Below are 26,628 nucleotides of genomic sequence, written 5' to 3'. Positions count from 1 at the left end.
TTATTAGTCAAAAATATTATATTATAGGCGTATTATGTTAAGATTCAACAGGGACCAGTTTTGCGAATTCTTGACATTTAAGAGTGGGAAAAAAGGGAATTTTTTAGGTTCCCTGGTACAGAAAAAGGGAATTTAAAATTTGTCGAAGTAGAAGCACTGGTCATGAGTAACGTAATAATCATAAGTATGACACTTCCTATTCTCCCGACTAGTCGTTGGAAGTGTCAAGTAATTGCCGCTCACAGCCTATTTGAAGAATCAGCCAAGGCTTATGGAATATTGCAACGCTTCATCAGTAAAAAAAATAATAATAAATAAAATAATGATAAATTATTGAGTGGTAACCCAATATTGCCTTATTTAAATATTCGCATTTTCTCAAGGTTTTCATTTACGAATATCATACTAATTTTGCCAACAAAGAGAGATTCAGGGTATAATAATAATAATAATAATAATAATCAGCTAGGCTAATACACAAGGCGCCACCTTAGGCCTAAGTCATCAAGCGACTTTTAATGCCTCTAAACAGGTGGCCGGGTTACAATGCGTAGGAGGGTGGTGGCAAGCCCTTCATTCCACGCGAGCCAACAGCTCCCTACATTAACTAACAAGTTTTAATGGAAGGGGAAACCAAAGAGCTCGGTGGAAAACCCCTTTAACCAGTGGGGAAAGAACTTGCAAACGAGTTTACTCTTCCTGAACTTCCGACTACGCAATCACTCCGCGACTAATTTAACTATCATTAACCGAAATCGTTCATTGTCATACTTAAACTAATATGTTACTTCTGGCTATAATCTATAGCATTATATTGGGTTTGAGCGTCTTGTTTTAGCCCTTGTTAGGCATTTGACCTTTCGGCAAGGTAACCATTTCCACAACTGCCAACTGAGGTCAAAGTTGGTTGTTATTAATGTACTTTTGGCGTGTAGCCCCTTTTAGATTCCGATGGTTTCTTGAATTCCAACAGCCGTGCACCCACGCTGGTACTGTCCGATAATTCTATACGGAATCTAGTCAGAAATTTATACGTTGCTTTTATATGTTTCACCGGTTCAGTGGCGTAGTATGGTTGGGCGTATAATTTTTTTTTTTTTAAATTTTATTCTATTGTGTGCCACCCCGAACCAAAATCATGGCTACGCTACTGCACCGGATCAATATAACACAAGATTCACTGGCATCTAGGAGCAACAAACACAGCACCCCACCCCACACAAGGATAACGCAACCCGTCAAAAGTCGTGCAATTTCTAGCGTACATTTTTCATTGGTTAGACGCTTTAGCGCCTGCTGCCGTCGAAAGGGGAAAATTCGGAAATTGTCTTCCCCCCGCCCGTAAAACGTTCAGTGTAACGGTTCGTCTTATGACACAAATTAATGCAATAGATCGTATACGAAATATTTGAACCAGGCAGTTTCATATGTTTCAAACTGAGAAATTAGTTAGATAAGTTTGACGTTCTTTTATATACGGGCATAAGTAACATAATTCCTCTAAGTATGACACTTGTAGCCTTGCTCATGCATTTTTTTCTTACTACATCTTTTCTTCACCAAAGATAAATCAGTAAGCCGACTAGAAACTCCGTAACCCGGAAGTTTAACACTCTTTGTGATTTGATTTTTTCTATAATTGGTCATCGAAAAGGAGTCTGCAGAGTTCAAATTCAGCGTCAAACCTCGAGCCAATGAATTTGAAATGTCGTGTTACGTCTTACACTTGACGTAGTTAAGCCCCGCCTTTTTCTCGACGCGCTTTCGTATCACCGTCCTAATGGAACCTTAGACATTCCAAGTGTATACTTCTATAGTTTCCTGGTTAGATGTAATAAAAAAATTCCAAATGTCATACTTAGAGGTAATATGTTACTTATGATAGGGGTTTGTTGCGTTGTAAAAACCGGGAAAGTTTTAAACTAAAGGTTGTAATGTTCAAACAAATAACTGTTTTTCAGCTTGTGTCATGACTCATGTCACATGTGGTGGGATATATTTTCGATTCAATTAAAATTCCATGTAGGCAAGGAACTATTACTAATTTTATTTTGAAAACACAATAGTTGTCGTAATTTAATTACATTTAAAAGATAATATTGATAAGTTTAAAATGAATATCAAAAGCAAATTTAGTCCAAATAATATAAGATATATTTCGGCTACTAAATAGTAACGAAGCCTTTCACAAATTTATTTCCAATTTTTCGGCCTTAATCAATTCCTCTATTGGAGAGTTTGGTGCAGTCAGCTACACGTCGCGAAAAAGATTGCGTTGCTGTAGACCATACTACATCAAACTCGGCATCGTATGATCATCTAATTACTAAAGGTGCGTTAAATGATAATATATTATATTTAACCAAGAAGGTAGTTATTTATAATAATATAAATAAATATTATGTATAGTATAAATTATATGTTGAATGTTATAAATTATATATTTGTTTTTTATTATCCAATCTCGAAAATGGATTGAGTAATTAACATTGGGACAATTGGAATATTGTAATTTAATGTGTTTATTGCCGGTTTTGTTCAAAGTCGGCCGTAATGTAGACCAATATGAGATATAAAATTTCCCAAAAGGAGACGTTGCATTACCCATTCGATTTGCCATGGCAACCGAAAATGGTTTTGACCACTTAAAATAAAAATAAGTTTTTTCCTTATTTTACCCAAAAATTGTTACAATTTTACCCCAAAAATTTTACTATTACCCAAACTTGATGAAATTTACCTAAATGTGGTCCAAATTACCCATTTCATGATTTTCATTTTATTTTAAAATTTTCATTACCGAGAAAATCCCATGCTTTTTTAAATGGTGATTTTTTGTTGTTCGAAGTGGTCAAAACCATTTTCGGTTGCCATGGCAAATCGAATGGATAGTGCAAAGTCTCCTTTTGGAAAATTTCATATCTCATATACATTACGGCCGACTTTAAACAAAATAGGCCATATATACCTCGGGTAGTCTCCTTGTCAGTAAAATAATTCCCCAAAGTGACAAACTTATGGAATAATATTATAGTAGGGGAAACTTGTAGGAGGTGCAGGCTGTACACACAAAGGCACGTCTACACCCAGCTACCAGTTCAACTTTCGGGCACTGGCTTAACCCAGTGGCGTAGCCAGAAATCCTTCAAGGGAAGGGCTTTAGCTATATAAAATACCTGAGAGGGCGGGTCGAGAAGGGGGTTAAATTTTAGTACAGCCAAAGATACGACCAGGGGGAGGAGTGACATGGAAACCCTCCCTTTGTCTACTCCAATTCGAAAATTGTCTTCCCCCCCCCCCGTAAAACGTTCAGCGTAAAGGCTCGTCCAATGAAATTTGTACACAACACTGCGTTAGCGTGTTTAAAGGTTAGCTGCGTTCTCCTTGTGTTTGTGGCTCCTAGATACCACTGGCTTAACATGTCCATTATTTCAAACCACAGACCACCTACCCAAAGAGGGACATGTATCGCTGGTAGTAATTTAATTTAAGTCTCGAATGTAATGCGGCTTTTTTAAGAGCGCGCCATCTTACGGCAAGAAGAGGCAGTTTTAAAGGTACAAATACGAGCAGACGCCACAATAAAAATGTATTGTAGAACTTGGCTCGCGAACGACTTTTTATTTTTTATTTTGTAAAATAAAGAATTTTCTCGCGTTATTTCTGTTTGATGTCAAAAAAGCCACTTCACTTTAGATACACCTTTTTTCGAGGTTGATGCGAGTCCTTCTTACTGCAGGTGGATTTTGGTCAAATGAATAAAACCATTCATTCATTTTATTCAACTGCCGAGAGTCCTTCTTCATTTAATTCATCGAAATTAATAGAGACACATTAGGAAACCCGCAAATACCCCGCACCCCCTAGCGGGAACTCCAGATATTAAACTATACATGACAATATGGTCCAAAATTGAAATCGATCGTGTTGTCATCGGACTTTTTACGATTGCGCCTACGCATTCGAAGTTCCCGTTTCTCCGAGAGCATATGGTCAGTAAAGATAGCTCATAAAATCTCTGATAATAGGCATTTGGCGGCAGGGGTCACTGGATAAAAGCCTCGTGATTTATCGCCGATTCCCGTCGTCCTTTGCGAGATCGAGCGCGCGGATAACGCGCGTTTTTTCGACGAAATTCGTTTCTTATCATCACCATCTTCATCATTTCTTCGCTTTATTACGTAGTCAGCCAGGAACCGAGGCTTAGCGGCGTTGTTTCGTCGCCCTGGCGGGGAGCGCTAATTTGAATTTCGCGGCGCGCCCTCCCAAATAAGACACGCTCCTCCGGCGAGGGCACATTTTAATAACCGAATCTTTCCCATTATCACTGTTTAGGATTTTCGACCCCTCCCTCTCCGTGTTTCCCCCTTTCTCCGAGGCTTTTTAGTCCCACGCGTCCTAGATGGCGCCAGAGTTATACTTTGAAAAAGGGACAAATTTTATAAATTTAATTTTGGTTGACACCATTGCCAAAGTTTAGCTGCCTTAAAATCAGGCCCGGACTGGCCAATCGCCGACGGCCCTCGGCTCGAGGGGCCCCCAAATGGCTCATAATAAATTTTTCCTAAAGGTCCTTTAGACGCGTTTGACGTTTCAAATTAATGTGCACGTAGAATCTAGTACACTTTAAACATTATTTGTTGTCCTATAAATAAGTATTTAGATTTTTATTCCATACCACTACACCAAGCCAGTCCGGGCCTGCTTAAAATTCGGTACACCGATTACATCAGTGGTTTTCAAGCTTTATTTTTATTGGAACCCTTCGCTATCAGAAACAATATCCACAGAACACCGGAAATTTTAGGAATTACATAATATCGCGAGGGTCGGTGGGAAAACCAATTTTTGAAAACCAAAACGCATCAAATTTCAAATATATGATTTTTTTATTTATAAAAAAATAAATTATTATTTATAATAATATTTATTGTTATTTATAAACAAAACTGCATAATTATCAATTTAATAATGAAAACAACACAAATATGAAGTAGAATAGGCTAGATTAAATTTAACCTTTTTATATATAAATAAATTAAGAATGAAATTAATCTCATATTAAATTAAGAATGAAATTAATCTCATATTAAATTAAGAATGAAATTAATCTTATATTAAATTAAGAATGAAATTAATCTCATATTAAATTAAGAATGAAATTAATCTCATATTAAATTAAGAATGAAATTAATCTCATATTAAATTAAGAATGAAATTAATATCATTAAATTAATCTCATATTAAATTGAAAATTAAATTTATCTCATTAAATTAATCTCATATTTAATAAATAACTAAATTAATATCATATTAAATAAAAACTAAATTCATATCATATTAAATGAAAACTAAATTAATATCATATTCAATAAAAACTAAATGAATATCATATTAAATAAAAACTAAAATAATATCATATTAAATAAAAATTTAATTAATATCATATTAAATAAAAACTAAATTAATATCATATTAAATAAAAACTAAATTAATATCATATTAAATAAAAACTAAATTAATATCATATTAAATAAAATTAAGAATGAAATTGGTAACAAAATATGAATACCGTGCTTTTCTCGCCTTCACGAATATAGCTTCGCGATTTAATCGCCGAACTGTATGTTGGCTTTGGTCGGGATGTTTCCAGCTACCCAGATATCTGGGCCCGTGTTCGGGCGAGCGTGGGCGGTAGACCGCTATCACCAAACGTGTCTCGGGTTCATTTTTCGGACGTTTTCCACAGCATTCAACGAAAGTTAAAAGTTTTAAAATGTAAGGGGGAAAATTTAACGAACTGTGTCGCTTAGTTTGGTTATAATTGAAGGTAGTTTTAATTATCATTTTGTAATACTAACACGCGATTGCATGGGCCGGGTTTTTGGCTAAGTTGAGTTTTGTTTATATTGGGAAATCGAGCGAGAATGCCCTAATTTTGTTCATGTTTTTTTTATCTAAATCAGCCTTGTCCAAATGGTAATCTTCAAAATTTGAAATTCCGACTAAACTATAATTACCATAAGAATTTGAAAGGGGTTAATTAATTAATTATTAATACGTGATATTTTCTCTATGACGCCGTAAAATATAGAAACAGAAACCATATTTTCTCCTGGCTCGTCACGTCATAGCTAAGCTCCGCCTTAAAACGGCCGCCATGACAGTTTACTACGTTACAGCATAAGTGTATAATATTGTTACATAAGATTAACAGTTCCTATTCTTCACATGCAAAAGTTTTACCGAGAGCTATTCAGAAAACAGACTGCATTACAGGCTTCGTCCCCGTTTGCTGTCCGCTTGCTAACGCGTCACACGTAGCCTTTGACAGCGCCTCGCTAGGGGGAGATTTTCTTCTGGGGATGACGTCACTCCGTTATTATTGAGAGAGGTGGAAAGCCAAGCACTTTGACCTAAGGTCCATTGTGCATACGTCACTCCGTTACTAGTTCTCAGTAAAATATTCCCCAAAGTGACAAACTAATGGAACAATGTGATAGACTTATGGTTACAGTTAACTTCCCAAATCACGAAGCAAACGTCACGTGACCATATTAACTGGTAGAAAATAATCACGTGACCATCATTGGCGTTCTAATGTCATGGCCGACCAAAACTCGTTACCATGGCAATTAAAATAGTTGTTTAAATGTGGCTCTTACGTCACAGTCTCTTACCTGGGGTGGCGGAGTGGTTAGCACTTTCGCCTCGCAGCAAGAGGAGCCGGGTTCGATCCCAGCTTGTGGCACTGGGTGAAAACTCGGAACCACTCCTTCCGCGTTGAGTTTGCAACCCACTGGTTTAAGGGGTTTTCCCCCGAGCTCTTCGGTTTCCCCTTCCATAAAAACTTGTAGAGGTTAACGGTAATAGGTAGTGTAGGGAGCTGTTGGCTCGCGTGGCATGCAGGGCTCGCCACCACCCTACTACGCATTGTAACCCGGCCACCTAAATTAAACGCTTTAAAAGTCGCTTGACGACTTAGGCCTAGCAGATTATAATTATTTATTATTACCTTTACAAGTCTACGAGCGCGCGCTACAATTTTCAGAGGAACATAGGTTTTTCTAGCGCGCGTGCAATTCGCGCGTGTGAAGAATATACTAATAAAGCTGTGTCTTGTGACGTAAGAGCAACGTTTCAATAAGTTGGGCAAGACCACTTTTTATTGTATTGAAAAGAGAAAACCATTGAAACTTCCGGAATATGGAGTTGATTATCATTCCATTTCTTGGTCAATGGTGAAAATATAGCTAAGTAAAAATGTACGGTATTGGCTACAGCCGTCATACTTACGATTCGGTATAGTTATGTTACTTACGCTAATACCCAGTTCGAAATTAGTCAATCCCAGGGCTGAAACTTGGGTGTAACTTCAAATACTATTCTTTTGTTTAAAACTGGTTTAATTTCCACTACTGTAAATGACCGGTTTTCGTGTGAAAATCAACCCATGTAATTAAGCAATACCAGAAAAAAATGAACCGAAGTTATCGAAATAACGCTCAGAATCGGAGGGCATTTTCCTTATGAAAATGATGAGAAAATCGAGTCAAATAAAATCTAATTTCCATCCCCGTCTTTGGACGCGATAAATTACACTTGGGAATTGTGGGTACAGCTATTTCTATGTATAAAATATGGTTTCATAAAAACAGAAAGTTGTTTTCGGTCTAGGAGCGCGCTAAATTTCAAATTCGAGGTCAAAATGCAACTTCATAAGGAAAATGCCTCCAACATGGAAAGTATAACTTCGGTTCATTTACTTCTGGCTATACCCTAACGTCACTGACGCGTTAACATTGAAACCTTTGACCCGTCGTCTACTTACTATGTACTCTTATCGAAGTAGCAGACATAAATAACTTTGACGGGCTAAACCTAATTTCAAAATTTCGTACAGTAGATAGTATAGCAGCCAAAACGGTAACCCTAGTGTGGACAATAGCTGTACTATTGCGATCCACAAAAATCAAATATAAAATTATTGTTTTGGTGGAAAGATGTGGAACTAATAAAATTGCATAGCCTGAACTGTATTCCTCAATAACCATTTAGGGTCATTGGCTTTTTAAATAATTTTGTAATAGCGTCCAATCACTGTTGCAGGCCCGTACATGGGGGGGGGGGGGGCGCCAGGGGATGCTCAGCTCAAATGTTGCCATGGCAACCGAAAATGGTTTTGACCACTTAAAACAAAAAAATCTACATTTAAAAAAGCATGGGATTTTCTCGGTTTCACGAAATTTAAAAAAAAAATTGAAAATCACGAAATGGGTAATTTGGACCACATTGGGGTAAATTGGAACATTTTTGGGGTAAAATTGCAAGAATTTTTATGTAAAATAAGGAAAAAATCTTTTTTTGTTTTAAGTGGTCAAAAAAAATTTCGGTTGCCATGGCAAATCGAATGGGTAGTGCAACGTCTCCTTTTGGGAAATTTCATATCTCATATAGGTCGACATTACGCCCGACTTTTAACAAAATCGGCAATAAACACCTCGGGTACTCTCCTTTGTCAGTGCCGTATTAACCTATGGCAGGGCCCTAGGATGTAAGCATTTTTGGGGCCTCTCCCAATACGGCACTGATCGAACCCCTTACAACAAGTAACTGGTCAACCTTCTTTTGATCCCACGATGACAGAAATCGGTTCAGAACTATAGACAACTAGACATTTAGTGGGTTTTAACTGTCCTGTGACCGTGGTTCCACTTCTAAATCAGCTACAATTTCTAAAATATCTGCAAACTAGAGCCGTGTTGTAAAAACGGGTGTTGACGTAATACGTGGCGATAGAATTTTCCTCAATTATGTTTTATCTGGACGCGCCTAATAACCTATCAGTACCTTGTAATTCCGCTTTCCACCGCTGTTCTTTGGGAGCTTAAATTGATATTTACAAAATATTCGCCTCCTCGACTAGTCTCCTTGGAAATTCAATCAGCGGATGAGTAGTTGAGAGGGGAGGGTTTCTTGGGCTAATCTGTCAGCTTTTATCTGTCACCTTTCAATTTTTCGCGCTCCGGGAAAAAAAATCGGAGAAATAAAAAAAAAATTTTAGATTTTTAAGACCAAGAATGCCGAATTCGTGACCCGGTCCTCTCTCACTCTCCTTGATAAGAAATCGGTCGTTGTACTATACAGGGTGTTTTAAAAGGTGATGCAAAAATTTGAAGGAGTTGTAGGGGTGAGTTGAGAAGTAAGGTGATGCCAAAATTTTAAGGAGTTGTAGGGGTGAGTTGAGAAGTGTGCCTGTTTTTCCCCATTTTCCTACGATGAGTTAAAAGAGCGCCAGAGAGCTTCAAAGTGTGGCCTACTAGCCCCTGGAGGTAGGCTGCAACACGCGCAGAACCAAGTAGCAGGGAAATGCGAACATTAAGGTTTGGGTTCGTGTGATAGGTAAGAAAGGACTTTGTAAACAAATCGAGGTAACCAGCGTAAAAAATTAAACTTAAACAGTATTTAAAGTCCCTGCTGCTTGGTTTTGCGATTGTTGCAGCCTACTTCCAGGGGCTAGTAGGCATACTTCTCAACACACCCCCTACAACTCCCTAAAATTTTTGCATAACCTTTTGAAACACCCTGTATTAAGTCAATTTTTTATTGGCCTGTTTTACCACCTTTTTTCGTACATTGCACGCTGTAGTTCCAAAATATCTGTCCATAGCTTATCGTATTTCATTTCTCTTTTCGGAATATTCTCGATTTTTCACTTTTACCTTTTAAGGAACATTTAAACATAACGCTCAGATTCCGTGATTACAAGGACAATTTCACGACCAGTGCTTCGCCACGGAGTTAAACATTTATAATAAATCCAAAGACCACTCGAAGGCATTCTAAAGATCGAGTTTTTAGTTAAAACCAATTTTTCATATTCGTTTTATTTAGCACTTAATATTTTTATTTCATCATCTAAATAAATGTTCCCTTTAATATTAAAGGAACAGTTTGACGTTTGAAAGAATCTGGGCGAAAATCTAATATTGTTTCCCAATTTAAATAAAGCGGCATTTTCGCCTCATTTTTTCGAATCTAAAAGTAAAACTAAACCTCTAGACTAGTTTAAACTGATTAACAATGTAACACTATTAATGTTTTGTAGTATGTTTACTGTTATTAGACATTTTATATCGATAAAAAGTTAAAATCAATAAAAACCTTAAAAGGTAATTTATGTTTCAATTTTTCATTTTTCTGGAAATTTTCCCGCATTTTATTTTTCCGGAAAATTAACAACTCTAGTTTTCTTAAATACTCTTATAAAGGGTCACGAGGGACGTAAAAGGAGGAGCTACTGTATTTTAACCCAGATTTTTCAAACACCATTATGACCCTTTAATCAAATTAGGTCTAGATGAGTGGTAAACTGGTAATACGTCGCCGTTAAAACAAAACCACGTAACATGAGATACGTGGTTTTGTCAAAATTGGCATATCTAGATTCTACACCCCAAATTTACGTATATAACGTTAAAATCATTAATAGGTTGCAATTGGATTTCTTTTTTTAAATCGAGAAAACATTTAAACGTATCTTTGATATTCACAACTTATTTCGCGCAAAAGCACGTATCTTGCTTATTTTCAGCTCCTATCTCACTTCATGACGTAAAACCACGTATCTCTAAAAATTCCCCTTAAGCAAAATATTTTTAAATTAAAATCCTCATAAAGAGTCAATATTGAAACGAAATTATTTAACTATAAAATTAACTCACATGTAATAACCTAACACGCGATTTCACAAGTCCCTGCAAAATTAAAAAATACATTTTTCTCAAAAAGGCCACCGAAAGTAACGTGGCCTTCTTGTTTAAATGTTGCTCTTACGTCACAGTCTGTTACTTTAACCTAGGAGCAACAAACACAAGGAGAACGCAGCTAGCCTTTAAACACGCTAACGAAGGGTTGTGTACGAATTTCATTGGACGAGCGTCACGAGCCTTTACGAGGAACGTTTTACGGGCGGGGGGGGGGGAGACAATTTCCGAATTATCCCCTTCCGACGGCAGCAGGCGCTAAAGCGTCTAGCCAATGAAAAACGTACACAAGAAAATGCACGACTTTTGACGGGTTGCGTTCTCCTTGTGTGGGGTGTTGTGTTTGTTGCTCCTAGCTTTAACAAGCCTACTAGCGCGCACTACAGAGGAACTCATATAGGTTTTTCTAGCGCGTGTGAAAATCGCTCGTGCGAAGAATAATCTAATAAATCTGTCTCTTGTGACGTAAGAGCAACATTTTAACAAGTTGGGCAAGACCACTTTTTAGCCTCTCCCTCTAGTAGTATAGTCCTAAGTAACATAATAGTATAAGTATGACACTTCTTATTGCTTTAATGCTAATTTTCTAACCGAACTTTTTTTCGGCACTGATACTCTCTTCAAGCTGTGACTTGTACTCGCTAGTTACCCTTTTTGATGACTACTTTTTGATAAAAATTTAAGCCTAATATCGGAGAGCACGTTCTGGAGTCGCGAGGGGCTTTGGCTTTGTTTCGAAGCCCGCGTGCGAATCACGCGTGATAAAAAACATGAGCTCGTGGCGACGAGAAAAACCTTTTTAATTTTTATAATTTTAGCCTAATATTCCGCCTACATATCGGAAACCAAATATTTCGGCTTAGCAGAAATCTCTAGACGCTAGAGGGCTTTGTGCTGGGAAAACATCTTGATTACGCAATAGCTATGAAAATCAGTTTGGCTGTAAATCTCGATAATTGTCATACTTATTTTTATTATGTTACTTATGGTATAGTATATACCGGGTACCCCAGCTAGATACTACACTTTGACCTTAGCCAAAAGACTGAGTTTCTTAGTTCTTTAGGCATACACACGAAAAAATTTGAAATGATTGCAATTTTTTTTAAAAGCCTTCTTCTATAGAGACTAGGCCGTATAATAAAAGGCAAATTATTATGTAAGTTAACGAAAAATTGGTTAGTATTGTCAATAACCAGTTGGTTATATTGGGTACGGTGCTATGCGTGGAGACAGTTATTCCAGCGTTCTATTAAGGTTTCGCACCTGTGTCGGAGGTTCCGTCACTGGTGCTTATTCCAATAACCATATTTCACCGGGAAATACCGGGTATCCTAGGTAGTATTATTTTAAAATTAATCATGTAGATAAATGAACAATTTTCAAGCTAGGCGTTTTAACTAGCCGTTTTATTGTACGAGCTAAATTTATTTGACGTTTTTAGCTAGAGATTAATATGGTTGATTAGTGTGCCTAAGCCACTTAAATAAATGCTTCGAAAAGTATACGACTCCCGTGAAAAAAAATGCTCAAGTTTTTCCCCCGCCCAGTCTCAAGATCGCCGAAGCAGTCTTACTAGTAAAACGGCAACCCATTTTTTTTTCAGGCAGGTCTATTTATTTAAGAAATGTCGTTTCTAGACTGCGAAGCGTCGCGCATTAGGGGCTATTAAAGCGGACCAATACGCTGATAAGGACCATTATTCTTTGACAGGCCAATCAACGACTTGAAAAATACATTTTTATACTATTAAATACGCGGTTCCTAAAAGCCAGCCATAAAGTGTCGAAGAGTTTAGCGCCATCTAGAGTTTAATTTCGGCCCCTTTCCCCGATGATGTATGTTACCCAGCAAATTTTAAACTTTGATCAAAATCTCGCCACTTTTTCGGTTCGGTGGTTGGGGCTCACCCGATACTCTATCCCGTTCAGCTCTACCGATACCCACCGCCTTTGGTAAAACTAACGGGTAACGTTGCTAAAAAATGCCCTCCAACTTTTTTACGCCCGTAAAGAAATCACCTTCTTTCTTCAAAATTGCCAATGTAATTTTAAGACACCATTTACCTTAATAATTATATACGCATCAATTTTTATTACCTTTAAAGCTTATACAACAGTTTCGTGGATTTTTTTTACCGTGAAAAAATTGTACCCCTATAGCCATATAATATAAACTGTATAAGAAAAACCTATATTTACACAAAAATATTTTTACACTCGATTATTGAGGGTCTTTCGGAGAGTTCTACCGCCGTTGTAGATTGATAGAAGATGATAGGATATTTTGGATGGAATGTCGGGTCTCCGGTCGCTAGTGTGGCCGTAGAAAGAAATTCGAGAGCGTCAAGTGACACGTACCATTCCTTTTTGGGGGTTTCGGAGGCGACTGCCCGAATATTAAAACCGGTGTTAACCTTTTCGCTACGTGGCGTGAATTTGAGCGGACGAAAATTGTTTGCACGCGCCCGATCGCTTTAACCACTGACGATAAACCTTCGACGATCAGATATTCGCGTGTCGACCGAATGTTTAACCTTTTATTCGAAATTAGTTTCGCAGTTTGAACTTGGACGCAGATTGTAATTGTTTTTGTAGTGATTGATTGCTTTCGAAATGTTGGGTAGAATTAAGTTTTCATGGAAACGGCGCGATTTGTCGTTGATTGGTTTAGAAAGACGAAGAAACGACGCACGTTACCGATGATTGGTTTAGAAAGACGACGAAATGACGCGCTTTGTCGTTGATTGGTTTAGAAAGACGACGAAACGACGCGCTTTGTAGATGATTGGTTTAGAAAGACGACGAAATGACGCGTTTTGTCTATGATTGGTTTAGAAAGACGACGATATGACGCGTTTTGTCGATGATTGGTTTAGAAAGACGACGAAATGACGCGTTTTGTCGATGATTGGTTTAGAAAGACGACGAGATGACGCGTTTTGTCGGTGATTGGTTTAGAAAGACGACGAAACGGTGCGCTTTGTCGATGATTGGCTTAGAAAGACGACGAAACGACGCACGTTAACGATGATTGGTTTAGAAAGACGACGAAACGACGCGCTTTGTCGTTGATTGGTTTAGAAAGACGACGAAACGACGCGCTTTGTCGATGATTGATTTAGAAAGATGACGAAACGACGCGCGTTACCGATGATTGCTTGTAATTGTTGCTGTGACCGAATAATTTACGTAACTTTAAAGGAAGTATTTTGAAAATTGGGGATAGAAATAATGGGGGAGTAATTTAATTTCAAATCCCCATTTAATACTGTCCCAAATCTGCGTTCTTTGATAGTACGATAGGAGTTTTTCCGAAATTTACACATGGAATTCGTTGATCCATAATTGAAACTTTGAAAGTAATACTTTGTACCCCGTATATATCTAATATACAGAAAATATACATCTATTTCAGATGAATTTAAACTCAAGTAACGAATGTAAATTTGGCGTTCTAATATCTCAAGTTCCTCGTGGACGGAAAATGATACTACGAATAATACTCGCGATCCTATCGCGTTTACGGTCCGCTTTTGGGTTCTAATTTGTAGGGCGCGACTCTGCAGGGCGTTTTGAGTCTGTTCTTGGACGGCGCGTCCACTTTGCTCCATTGACTGGTATTTCTCCCCTCCAGATGGTCAGTCGCCCCCGCCGTGAAGCCTTGGCTATTTCCGATCCAATGTTTTATAGCCACCCGAATATCCTCCAAATTTGATGTCTTGGCATCGATGTTTACGCCTAGGTTGAAAGATAAAAAAATGAAAATACATTAACGCTAGTTTTTACATCTAAAACGAGGGGGCGCGCTTTTTCGGGAAGACTAAATCGCGACAAAATTGCGCTAGGTGGCGCTACCGAAGGCCCCTAAAGAGCCGCGGTATCTAGCGAATAGGGCGAGGCGCGCGACCCAAAGCGAAATACATCTGACGAAAAATAAATAACGGGCTTTAAATAGGCTTAACACTAAAAAGGGCGTTTACTTTGGCGCGAACATTTTTATTTCGGCTATGAGATTTCCCAAATTACGACCCTACGTATCCTTTAGATTGAGAGTAAAAAACGCTAGAGCAACGCTCGATCCGAGTTTCCCACGGTGGCAGTTTTTGATAATCTCCATTTGGAGATTTTTTTTCGCGTCCATTGGTAAACTGCATTTTGCCCTCTTAATTTTCGGCTGAGCCGTTTTATTTTCAGTGGCTTCGGGGCACGGCGGACGAACTAGCACTTAAAAAGAGACTTTTTAAATGGGGAGTCGTCATTAGAGTTGACGCTTCGCGGAATCATTAATATTTTGTCATCGCTCACAGGACTTTCTACGTTTCCTTTGACGGAGGACCATTCGCGTGCCATTTTTTTGGGGGGAACGAAGTAGGGGTCGACAGGGTGTTTTAGGATTCGCTACGCGTGGAATATATGACGGTGGTTTAAGGTTAACATATGGTCACTTATTTTGGTTTATTTCGGTGTTGCGTTTAATAGTGACCGCGCCTTGTTCGAGTAACTTGACAATCGAGAGGTTTCTTACGAAAATTTCAAAATGGTAATTTCAATAATTACTTAAAACTTTGAAATGAAATTTAGGGGTGTAAAGGATTTTTTTTAATATATCGAAGTAGTAAAGGCCTAGCCACACGAAGGCGTTTGTTGGCCAAATTTTGAAGAACCGGTTTTAAATATTTAAGTCTAATAATTTTGGTACACATATTTTTGATTGAAAGAAACTAAGTGATATTATGAATATAAAACACCTTTATTAATGTAAATTAACATATTTCGTAGTAGAAATGGTTTAAAAATCCAGTTCGCTACGCTTTGCTGAAGCATTCGACGTTCAAAAACCCAGTTTGATACGCTTTGCTGTAGCATTTGACGTTCAAAAACCCAGTTCGCTACGCTTTGCTGTAGCATTCGACGTTCAAAAACCCAGTTCGCTACGCTTTGCTGTAGCTTTCGACGTTCAAAAACCCAGTTCACTACGCTTTGCTGTACAATTTGACGTTCAAAACCCCAGTTCGCTACGCTTTGCTGAAGCATTTGACGTTCAAAAATACGAAGTTTACTCGCCAGTGGGGAACATAAAATTTTTACTGAAAAAATAACACGTTGAGCCTCGTGGTTAGCGTGTTGGAGTGCAGACGAAGCTTTCTTGTGTATTTCTAAATGTTTTCCCTGTACGTTTTCAATTAACCTGTCAATTATATATCAAAAACTCTGATTTACATTAATGACTAAGCATTCCAACTTGTACCTTTTAACAATCTTTTTTGTTGTATTCCTGCTAATTAAAGTACAGTGTTACTACTCTAAAATAACCCACGTAAAACTGTCAGAATGCATTTAACTTTTTACGTACAATATTATTAGTCCCAATTGACTACTGGAAACAATAGTAACATATTAACTCATAAGTGTGCCTCTGTGTAACATTGCCATATGGAAAAAATTTCAATGAGATCTTGTTTCACACGAAACATACAATAAGTGGACCAAAAAAATGCAAAAATCCGCTTCACTAACTTCCGGTTCCCATCAGTAAAGCTGATGACGCGTTTTTCGTCATGCATTTGAAAGTGACAAACTACGTCATATCCCGTGAACAAGGTTTCATTAAAGGGGAACGGCCAAGCTTTTCCAAATATGGCCCTATTTCCGTATCAAAAGATTAACACGACGTTCAATATACTAACACGTATTTTTTTTGTCTTGAAAAAATAGCTTTTGGCCCAAAAAGTTGAAACGAAAAATAACGCCAGGTGTTTGGGTTTGAATTTTCGCCGCCATCTTAGGGGCTGCCGCCAGCGCCCCTAACCCCGTATGAGCGATTTGCGAACTAACTTTTAAAATCGCGCAATTTAGGCTTAGGTCTCTTATAACTGGAACGCGCCGCGCGTACAAAACAAATTTGACGTTGTTTTTCTGTCTCACCGACTTCTCACCGGGTGTCGTGGCCGACGCGCGCTTTTCGATTTCCCGAAATTTCTTTATTTTATTAAAAATTAACCACTTAATATTTTTTGATGCGGTTTTCGCCATAAATTTTAGTTTTTAATGGGCTATAGGGCTATCTAACTGGTTAAAGCTTGACCGCTCCTCATTAAAGAAAATGCTTTTATGGCATACTTATGACGGATTATGTTACATATTCAGTTAGCTACTGTATTTGCCACTAGACTAGACTTTCATATGAAAAAATTGCCATCTGGTAACATTGATAAGAAAGTAACGCGTTTTTGGAAATGAGATTATATGGTTTCTAAAAATATCCGTGGAAATCGATTTGCCACCTTTAAATCTCTCAAATCGAAGATGCCATTTTTTTACCGCCAGCGTTAGTCAAAAAAATCTGTTAATTTAAATTGGTTTTTTTATTGGAGTGTGGGTAGTTGGAAGACGAAAAATCCATTTCCGTTGCGCGAAAATGATTGCCAATGGCGGCGTGGCAGCGGGGACATCCCTCTTATTCAACATTCAAAAACGCGCAACCCTCGGCACACGTAATAAAAGATTATTTTCCCATTGAGGCCTTGCCCTTACAGTTATAATTTTACAAGCTATAATGATAAGATGATAAATCTGTACGGATATAGCGCTTATTTGCAATTCGCCGATGCAAACCGCCTTTTCTAAATCTGGTTTCTGTTGTCTCAAGTTTTCTTCCTGATGGGTGGAGCTCATCGACGTGTCATTTATAATTATCGCGTTTCCTCCAATTCACCCGTTCCGCGTAGAAGCTCTTCTCTTCACTAGGCCCAAAAAGACTTAGAATTGAAAAGCGGTTGCAGTTCGCACTTGTATTTGCCCGGACTTTGTATAAAAATAAGTACACCAATTACGGACAAACTGCCGTCATAAGGTATGCTTCCTGAGCCTTGGGTGGGTACATGTGGCGCGGAATGCGTCGCTTTGTCCAGGGTCCTTAAGACTGTAAGGATGCCCAATGCTGCGTGGGCCTTGGGTTGGTACATTCGTGGAAAGCCGAAAGCGTCGTTTTGTCCAGGAACTTCGCGAACTTTAAGGATACAGGGATTCTGCCGGGGCCTTGTGGAGGTACATTCGTGGAGTGCTTCGCTTTGCGCAGGGTACTCACGAACTCTAAGGACCCGATTTACAGGGATGCTGCCTGGGCCTTGGGTTAGTAAATTCGCGGAAAGGGTCGCTTTGTCCAGGGACTTCACGAATTCTAAGAATGCCCTATACAGGGATCCTGCGGCCTGGTCCTTGGGTTGGTACATGCGCGGAATGCGTCGATTTGTCCAAGGGTCTTCACGATTCGGATCCTGCCAGGGCCTTGGGTGGGCGCAGGCGCGGAACCGTCGTTTGGCCCAGGGGCCCCTTACGCTCTAAAGACGGCCCCTGGCCAAATTATACTCCGCTAATACTAAATCCGTAATCACTTACATAATCACGTTATTGCAGTCAAAGATACAGGTTTGCCAATAAATTATGGGGAGTGATCAGCCCGTCGCGACGAATTACGAAATAAGTATCCATCTAGATCACAATAATGAAACATGTCCTTATGCAGATTCAAGCAAGGATCCTATATGTTAGAAGGATATGAGGCGAGGGACGAAAAATGACAGCGCCGTCGCGTCGGTGGGTCATACGCGATAGAGAATCCATATCTAGATTCCGTCAAGGACAAAACATGGAGGAAGCACCGCCAAAATTTGTCCTTGAGGGAATAGAAACAAGACGTCCCACGTTTAGAGGCTCTCTTAATATCGACGGCATTTTGAAAACACGGGCTGGCCGGAGGGCTACCTATCCTTCTAACATATAGGATCCTTGATTCAAGACACTTCTTATTGAGATTAACGGTAATAGTTAGTGTGGCTTGCAGGACTTGCCACCACCCTCCTACGCATTGTCACCCGGCCACCTGAATTTAAGGCTTTAAAAGTCGCTCGATGACTTAGGCCTAAGGGTGTGCCTTGGGTATTAGCCTAGCTGATAACTATTATTATTATTATTCTCCTCAATGGGCGAGAATTTTCCGGCAAACCTTGGATGTGAAACTTCATCACGGCTCAAACGTTTTCGCGTGTACGCCTAACTATGTGAAATGCGAAATATAATACTTCTTACGGATAGTTACTTATTAATAAGTCTATAATATTGTTTCATAAGTTTGTCACTTTGGGGAATATTTTACTGAGGGTTAGTAACGGAAAGACGTCATCACAAGAAGAAAATCTCTCCCTAGCGAGGCGCTTTCAAAGGCTACATCTGACGCGTTAGCAAGCGGACGAAAAACCGAGACGAAGCCTGTCTTGTGTAAAACTTTTGCATATGAAGAATATGAAGTGTTACTTATGTAGCAATATTATACACTTATGTTATTAAACCATATTTCCAGAAAATAACTTCTGATGTATTATTTTTTCTTCAAAAACGAGGGTGTATAAATGGCGTCAGAAGTCGTCATTTTAGCTAACCAATAACCACACTGCCATCTTTCGGCTGTAAAAATAACTATTAGGATGGTACTAAGCCGACGTCATGATTGGTCACTGAGGTATGACGTCAAAGCACCATCATCGTCTAATTGTTCGTCTAACTGCGCAAGTGAGATATATTATTGCAACTAGCTAGATTGTCTCCTAAAGGGGATGAGCATACTGGCAGCTAGGAGCAACAAACACAGCACCCTACACAATTAGAACGCAACCCGTCGAAAGTCGTGCATTTTCTTGTGTACATTTTTCATTGGTTGATTTTAGCACATGCTGGCGTCGGAAGGGAAAAATTCTGAAATTGTCTTCCCACCAGCCCGTAAAACGTTCAGTGTAAGGGTTCGTCCAATGAAATTTGTACACAACACTGAGTTAGCTGAGTTCTTCTTGTGTTTTTGCTTCTAGCTGGTAAACCGCGAGATCATCTCTGAAACGCTAAAATGGTTTCAGAGCCTACTGGCAGACCATCTGACGCTAAAACGGTTTCAGAGCCTACTGGCAGACCATCTGACGCTAAAACGGTTTCAGAGCCTACTGGCAGACCATCTGACGCTAAAACGGTTTCAGAGCCTACTGGCAGACCATCTGACGCTAAAACGGTTTCAGAGCCTACTGGCAGACCATCTGACGCTAAAACGGTTTCAGAGCCTACTGGCAGACCATCTGACGCTAAAACGGTTTCAGAGCCTACTGGCAGACCATCTGATGCTAAAACGGTTTCAGAGCCTACTGGCAGACCATCTGACGCTAAAACGGTTTCAGAGCCTACTGGCAGACCATCTGACGCTAAAACGGTTTCAGAGCCTACTGGCAGACCATCTGATGCTAAAACGGTTTCAGAGCCTACTGGCAGACCATCTGACGCTAAAATCGTTTCAGAGTGATTGAGTGATTATCCCTAAGTAAAAATAAATGCATTGCGCGTGTATCTGATGCGAACAGGAGCGATAGAGGCACGAGGCGTAACGCCGTTGAAAGGCGCGTGCAAGTCGTATTTCGCGTGTCCGCCGAAAAAGAGAGATGAAAATAATTAAAGCATAGCCGTCAACCGTCACTCGGCGCGGATTATATTAGCAGAATCCTCTCGGTAACTCAAACCACGCCAGCCCACTAAAACCCAGTACGCATTTACCCCTCTGTAACCGCGAGTATTGGAAGACGAACTGTCTTAAATTAGACGTTTTCGCCTAGCAGCCATATATTCTTGATTGGAAGGCGTGGTACTCAATCGGACTAAAACAAAAAAGGGGGGCGTCCGGTACACCCACATCAGAACCCACCAAAAAAAGCGGGGAATATAAAAGGTAAAACTATAATAGGATTTCACTTCCCCCCCACATACTACCCCCCGTTTATTTCGTTTCATTCTTTTATATAGGCATTTTCTTATTACCCGAGAAATTGAGCGGAGATGGGCCCGTACAGCACCCCCATACATCACCACGCCCTGCGCTAGTGACGCCCTGCAAATTCGCAATTGGATTTACGAAACGGCGCAGTTCCCCGACCGGACTCCGACTCGCCTGTCACGCTAATCTCCCCTACGCGGCACGAAGCTGCGACGAACGCCAATGTAGAAATTTTATAAATAGGCGTCTGAGGAGATAGGTTCCTTTCAAAAATAATTTCATCGAAGGTGAATGAAAATTTAACGTTATTAACTTCGAAAAAAGATTTTTCATTTTCGCGGTTTCTAACCTCGGCGTTGGTACCCGCGTTATCGTCATCGGGTGAACCGCATTCCAGGTGTGTTTCTGGGGAATTCGGAACTCGGATTCGGTGGTGGGTGTCTTTGATCCGGCACCCACCGCTCACGTAATGTTCCACGGCGCGTAATTGCCCGGGCCACTGATTGCAACGCGGCGGACACCCATCGCGACGGGTTCCAGTTTCTTTCATCTAGAAATTTGGACGCCGTGGAATGTCGGTATCCGCTTTGCGTAAATAGACGCAGTTTATAACGTAACGTCTATAAAAGACGATTGCTATGCGCGGATAAATCGCTAGTTTTCAACCCAGTCAATTTTTCACGAGATCCAATCGTCTATTGGATATCGTGAAAAATTGACCGGGTTGAAAACTAGAAATTCAATAAAACTCATTCAGCGATTACCTAATAAATATAACTACATAGTGCCTGGACTTGCAAGCTACTCTGCGAGTCTATATATGTTCTTTCAAAAGCTCATAAACGCAAAAAAGTGTGTTAGGCCTAACCGAATTTTTTTGCGTCAACACTCGTCATGTTGCATTTGGAAAAATTAAAACTAGCAATAAGAAAAAAATACGTTTAGAAAGAGAATGTTTAAATTAGAGAGTTGGTTTGGCTGGAATCTGGATTGTATTTGGCTAGCTAGGTGAATCTGATAACCGACCAACCGGATAAATTTTATTCGGAGTTTCCCTTTTCTCCACGGAGGGGGAAACGTCTATTCCGAATAACATATAAATTAAGCGTTTAAAAAATCAACGCGATAAGTCTCGTGCCAATATTCTTCCAGGAAAAGCAGGTGCTACAAAGCAACTCTCAACTTAGATTCGAATTAATCTTTGGATACATCTGTTTTTGGTAGGGCGTAACTCGGATAAGTTATCATCGAGGACCTATCAGCGTCCAACACCGTTCTTACATCTCAAATCCCCGGACCGATTCTTATCAAAATCTAAATTTCCCTTAAAAGGCAGTTAAAATGTTTTCGAATCATTTTTTAGTTTTTTTTAGTAAAGTAAGGTTCAGCCCCCTTCCAAATACCTCGATCGAGTACTTAATTATCCCGCAGTTTTTTTTATCTATCTCTACGCCAAACCTGCACGTGATAATGGTTTCATTAAACCATGATAAGACAATGGTGATCGCCCGAAGCCAGGGGCGTCTTGTTCTTTCTTTTTCTGGGGTACCGAAACTTATTATTGTCGCCGCCTCTTGATGAAAAATTAACTTTTACAGCTTTGTTGGATGGATAATTTAACGCGAGGTTTGGGGACTACGGGTTTAAATTGAAAGATAATTTAGATTTTTGCTCTGTTTTATTATACGCAACCCCTCAAGAAAAACCATGTAGTTTCGACTCTGTTAACGTGGTTACATTCTTATTCAAGGCTGAGGAATGTTACATGGTTAAAATTAATCGGACCATGTTCTTTTTTTGGCTTTTTGAGTTATGGCGACGATAAGGGGCCTCCGCGAGTGGTCGCCACGTTGTCGATAATTCTTCGAGTAATTGGAAAAATATACGCGGATAAGGCCTAATTAGAACAGACGCGGTGTGTATGGTGACCCTCTCTATTCTTGCAAATCGCCTTTCGGTTATTGTGGGAATTTCCAATTTTAGATGACGCTTTTAAATGAAACCATTACCAGAAGTACATAATATATTTTTATAATATATTTATCTCCATGAAAACACATTCACCAAAAAATATAATTTATATTTAAGTAAATATCCTTACAGTGTGTAATATTTAACTTTCCGAGGGGACTATGTCCCCTAGGAGGGGTTTTACAATCACCGTGTCTATCTGTGGGTCGGTCTGTCTGTCTGGGCTGCGAACGCATTTTCGGGGCAAAGTGTAATCACTGCGTTTGCAGTTTCTTGGAATTAGGGAAAAGCTTTTTCCCAAAGAGCCCTCTTTTTGTTATTCGAACCCGAGCCCTCCTGCACGACAGGTGAGCGTTCTACCACAGAACCACGGATACATGTTACGCTTCACTGAAAATTAGAAACCGAGGTATATTTTGGCTTGCCAACTTGTTATTTTTAACATCGTCTGGTGCCATAATACACGCGATATATTGGGCTCGTGTGGCACGAAGGGCTGGCCACCACCATCCTACGCATTGAAACCCGGCTACCTATATTAAAGGCATTATAAGTCGCTAGATTTCTTGGGCCTAAGGTGGTGCCTTGGGTATTAACCTAGCTGATTATTATTAGGCGTTTCATTTTTACGTTCTAGTTGGCTACTTCTCTCGATATTAAGAACTTACTTCGTAAGCAACTGGGCAGTCCGTTATTTTTTACCCTCTCCGCCAGGGCTTCTTGCAGCTCGTCTATGTAGCGGATGGCTTCCTCGATCACTGCAATCTGCAAAAATTTAAACGTCATTCGTGAAATTAGGCTCTAAGCAATAATACGTGTAGGAATAATTCTGCGTAAGAACTCAATCTCTGTATACATCAGCAGGACCGTCTTTACCTAATTGGAGGGCCCTGGGCAAAGCTATGGGCGATCCCCTGTAACTCCACCCAAGTTTCAAACCTCCAGTGCGAAGTCCATCGTTGCTCTAATCTACAACTATCGGTTCAAATAGTTTCACTTGTCCTACTAAAGGTTACTAAAGAAGAAGCTTATTCTAAATTTAAAAATACTAACTACCAAAAGTCTTTATTCGTTTTAGATTTACCCTGGTTACAGACGCGACTAAATACGAAGTTTAGGACTTTCGAGCAATGTTAAAACATTCGTTTGGATTAAAATTTATTTTACATTTCACAATTTGAAAAATGGGGCGCAGTGCCCTTTTTGCCCAAGGGAAAGACGGCACTGTACATCAGCATTATGTTTTAAGTTTGATGATTATGAGATGCAAATTATGCAAGCGCCCAAATAATCAAAATAACTTAATTTGTGTAGTGAAATATATCCGTTCTTTCTATGAGTTTTACTGTAGAGCTTAATAGCTCTTAATTTTTATTGTAATATTGGAAATTTCATATAGACATAATAAACTGGTTAAGCTACCGCGTCGAAAACCGGAACTTGTAGCTGAGCGTTGAATGTGCGCAACTAAAGCTACAAGTTTCCGCGTTCACGTTTCCGATGGGATGGCTTAACCTGTCAAATCATGCTTGGTTGTTCTACATTTTTATATTTTTCAGTGGTTGTTTCTAAGTATATATATTTTTATTTTGGTCATTATACATGTGAGTGTATATATCTTTATCCTGTGTTGTTTCTCCCTGATTTAAAAGGAATTTGAGTTAATAAATATACATTCATTCTTATAATTATCGAAATTTCGTTCTTATAATATTTTTAAGCATAATATTTTTTCTTATATTTTTAAGCATAATAATTCTTATTATATTTTTAAGCAATAATAATTCTTATTATATTTTTAAGCATAATAATTCTTATTATATTTTTAAGCATAATAATTCTTATTATATTTTTAAGCATAATAATTCTTATTATATTTTTAAGCATAATAATTCTTATTATATTTTTAAGCATAATAATTCTTATTATATTTTTAAGCATAATAATTCTTATTATATTTTTAAGCATAATAATTCTTATTATATTTTTAAACATAATAATTATTATTATATTTTTAAGCATAATAATTCTTATTATTTTTAAGCATAATAATTATTATTATATTTCTAAGCATAATAATTCTTATTATATTTTTAAGCATAATAATTCTTATTATATTTTTAAGCATAATAATTCTTATTATATTTTTAAGCATAATAATTCTTATTATATTTTTAAGCATAATAATTCTTATTATATTTTTAAGCATAATAATTCTTATTATATTTTTAAGCATAATAATTCTTATTATATTTTTAAGCATAATAATTCTTTTTATATTTTTAAGCATAATAATTCTTTTTATATTTTTAAGCATAATAATTCTTTTTATATTTTTAAGCATAATAATTCTTTTTATATTTTTAAGCATAATAATTCTTTTTATATTTTTAAGCATAATAATTCTTATTATTTTTAAGAATAATAATTCTTATTATATTTTAAGCATAATAATTATTATTATATTTTTAAACATAATAATTCTTATTATACTTTTAAGCATAATGATTCTTATTATATTTTAAAGCATAATAATTCTTATAATATTTTAAGTTATTATTTTTACTTTGATAATTCTTATATTATTTTTAAGTTATAATTTTATTAATTAAATCACAGTGATTCAGGCGAAACATATGGAAACAGTGGTTGTCAACTCACCTGCGGTACTTTGGGTTGGGCAGCGATGGCGGGAACCATGTGTCTCAAACGAGTGAACTCTTTCCTCTTGACCACTTCCAATTTGGCCTCCGTCCACCGATGGTCAGTCACCATCTTCTCCCTTTTCCTCTTGTCCCTATGTCTTCGAATGACTTTGGCCGCGGTCGGCGCGGAGACTGCGGACTGTCTGGAGGGCGCGATCTCGACTTTACACGGACACTTTCTGTTCATCCTCTCCAAAACAAATAACGGAAGAGATTACGCTCGGCCCATAAGAATTCAACCACGAAACGCGTCCTCAGTCGGGAGTCAAATTCTGCGCGCGCTCGTAACGACGACTGAGTAAGAAATGCTTCTAGATCGAGAGAACCGATCTACCCCGAGAGAGAGAGAGAGAGAGAGAGACCCGCCCCCTTGCTTAGTACCATACCTACCTGGCGAGCGGAGCCGAACTTTCTCGTTTCGTCTTTCCACATTTTCTGTCAACATTTTTATGAACCCAAATAACAGATTGTACGACGTTGTAAGTGAGAGCCCGCGGTCCAGTAGTGGTGTTAAAAGTGCCCCCTTCTGTAATCTTTATGGGTCATGAATAGCCCCCTCCCCGTATTACCTCCTCTTTCTAAATTGTGTGTTTAGGTGGATGTTCAAAGGACGATAAAGCTTTTACACCCGAATTTTGCTTGGCGGGAATGCCGTGTTCCGTTGTGTTATTCTGGTGTTGTTAATTTTCCGGAAAAATAAAACGCGGATAGCTACGCCACAAAATTTTCGTTTTGAAAACGAAAACATTTGAGAGAGTTGCCCGTTTTCGGTCTACCGAAATCTGGCAGCCTTGCCTGCCTTCCGGCCTGTATCTCCATACCGAAAATGGCCGACGATTACGCCGCCGAAAATATTCTACTAAACTGATCGGCGGCGTTTTTGACCGCTATTTTGAATTATCGACTAAGATTAAATTTTCCGCAAATCGGGAAAATAAAAATTTGAAATATAAATTACTTTTTAAGGGTTTTTAATGTTTTTAACTTTTTATCGATCTAAAATGTCTAATATCAGTAAACATACTACAAAACATTAATAGTGTTAAATTTAAAACATTTAAACTAGTCTAGAAGTTTAGTTTTACTTTTAGATTGGAAAAAATTAGGCGAAAATGGCGCTTTATTTAAATTTGTAGACAATATATTAGACTAATCATAGAATGAAAACCTTTTTAATATTTTCGGAAAAATATGGAAAATTTCCGGAAAAAAGACCTTGGTTATTTTCCGCGGAAAATTTTCTGACTTACAACACTATATATGTTATTCCCAGGTTCATACAGGAACTAGATTGTTCCCTAAAATATAACAGCGAAATATCGGGGAAACAACAGGATGGTTTGTAACAGGGACAATTGAAAAATTTTAGACAATTTCCC

General features: G+C 38.4%; 1 protein-coding gene across 1 annotated transcript; it reads right to left on the bottom strand.

The window, feature by feature from the left end:
- Window positions 1-14,222: 14,222 nt before the first annotated feature.
- Window positions 14,223-25,456, bottom strand: LOC149925482 (uncharacterized). Its single transcript, XM_090161547.1, has 3 exons — window positions 25,206-25,456; window positions 23,213-23,309; window positions 14,223-14,506 (listed from the first exon to the last, which is right to left on the bottom strand). The coding sequence occupies exons 1-3, from the start codon at window positions 25,434-25,436 to the stop codon at window positions 14,289-14,291; spliced, it is 546 nt and encodes a 181-aa protein (XP_090017673.1). The 5' UTR covers window positions 25,437-25,456; the 3' UTR covers window positions 14,223-14,288.
- Window positions 25,457-26,628: the final 1,172 nt, after the last annotated feature.

The sequence above is a fragment of the Leiobunum rupestre genome, chromosome 10, assembly GCF_980474605.1.
Source record: "Leiobunum rupestre chromosome 10, qqLeiRupe1.1.hap1, whole genome shotgun sequence".
NCBI classification, from domain to species: Eukaryota; Metazoa; Arthropoda; class Arachnida; order Opiliones; family Sclerosomatidae; genus Leiobunum; species Leiobunum rupestre.
Note: the sequence above shows the minus strand (reverse complement) of the source record. Positions and strands in the feature narration are given on the sequence as shown.

Bases quoted from the DNA above. Each gene is read 5' to 3' on its own strand.
- LOC149925482 (XM_090161547.1), bottom strand. From the start codon at position 25,436: ATGAACAGAAAGTGTCCGTGTAAAGTCGAGATCGCGCCCTCCAGACAG. The intron at 23,310-25,205 runs GTGAGTTGACAA...AAATTTTTGCAG, and splicing joins CCCAACCCAAAGTACCGCAG to ATTGCAGTGATCGAGGAAGC. The intron at 14,507-23,212 runs GTAAGTTCTTAA...CTTTCAACCTAG, and splicing joins ACTGCCCAGTTGCTTACGAA to GCGTAAACATCGATGCCAAG.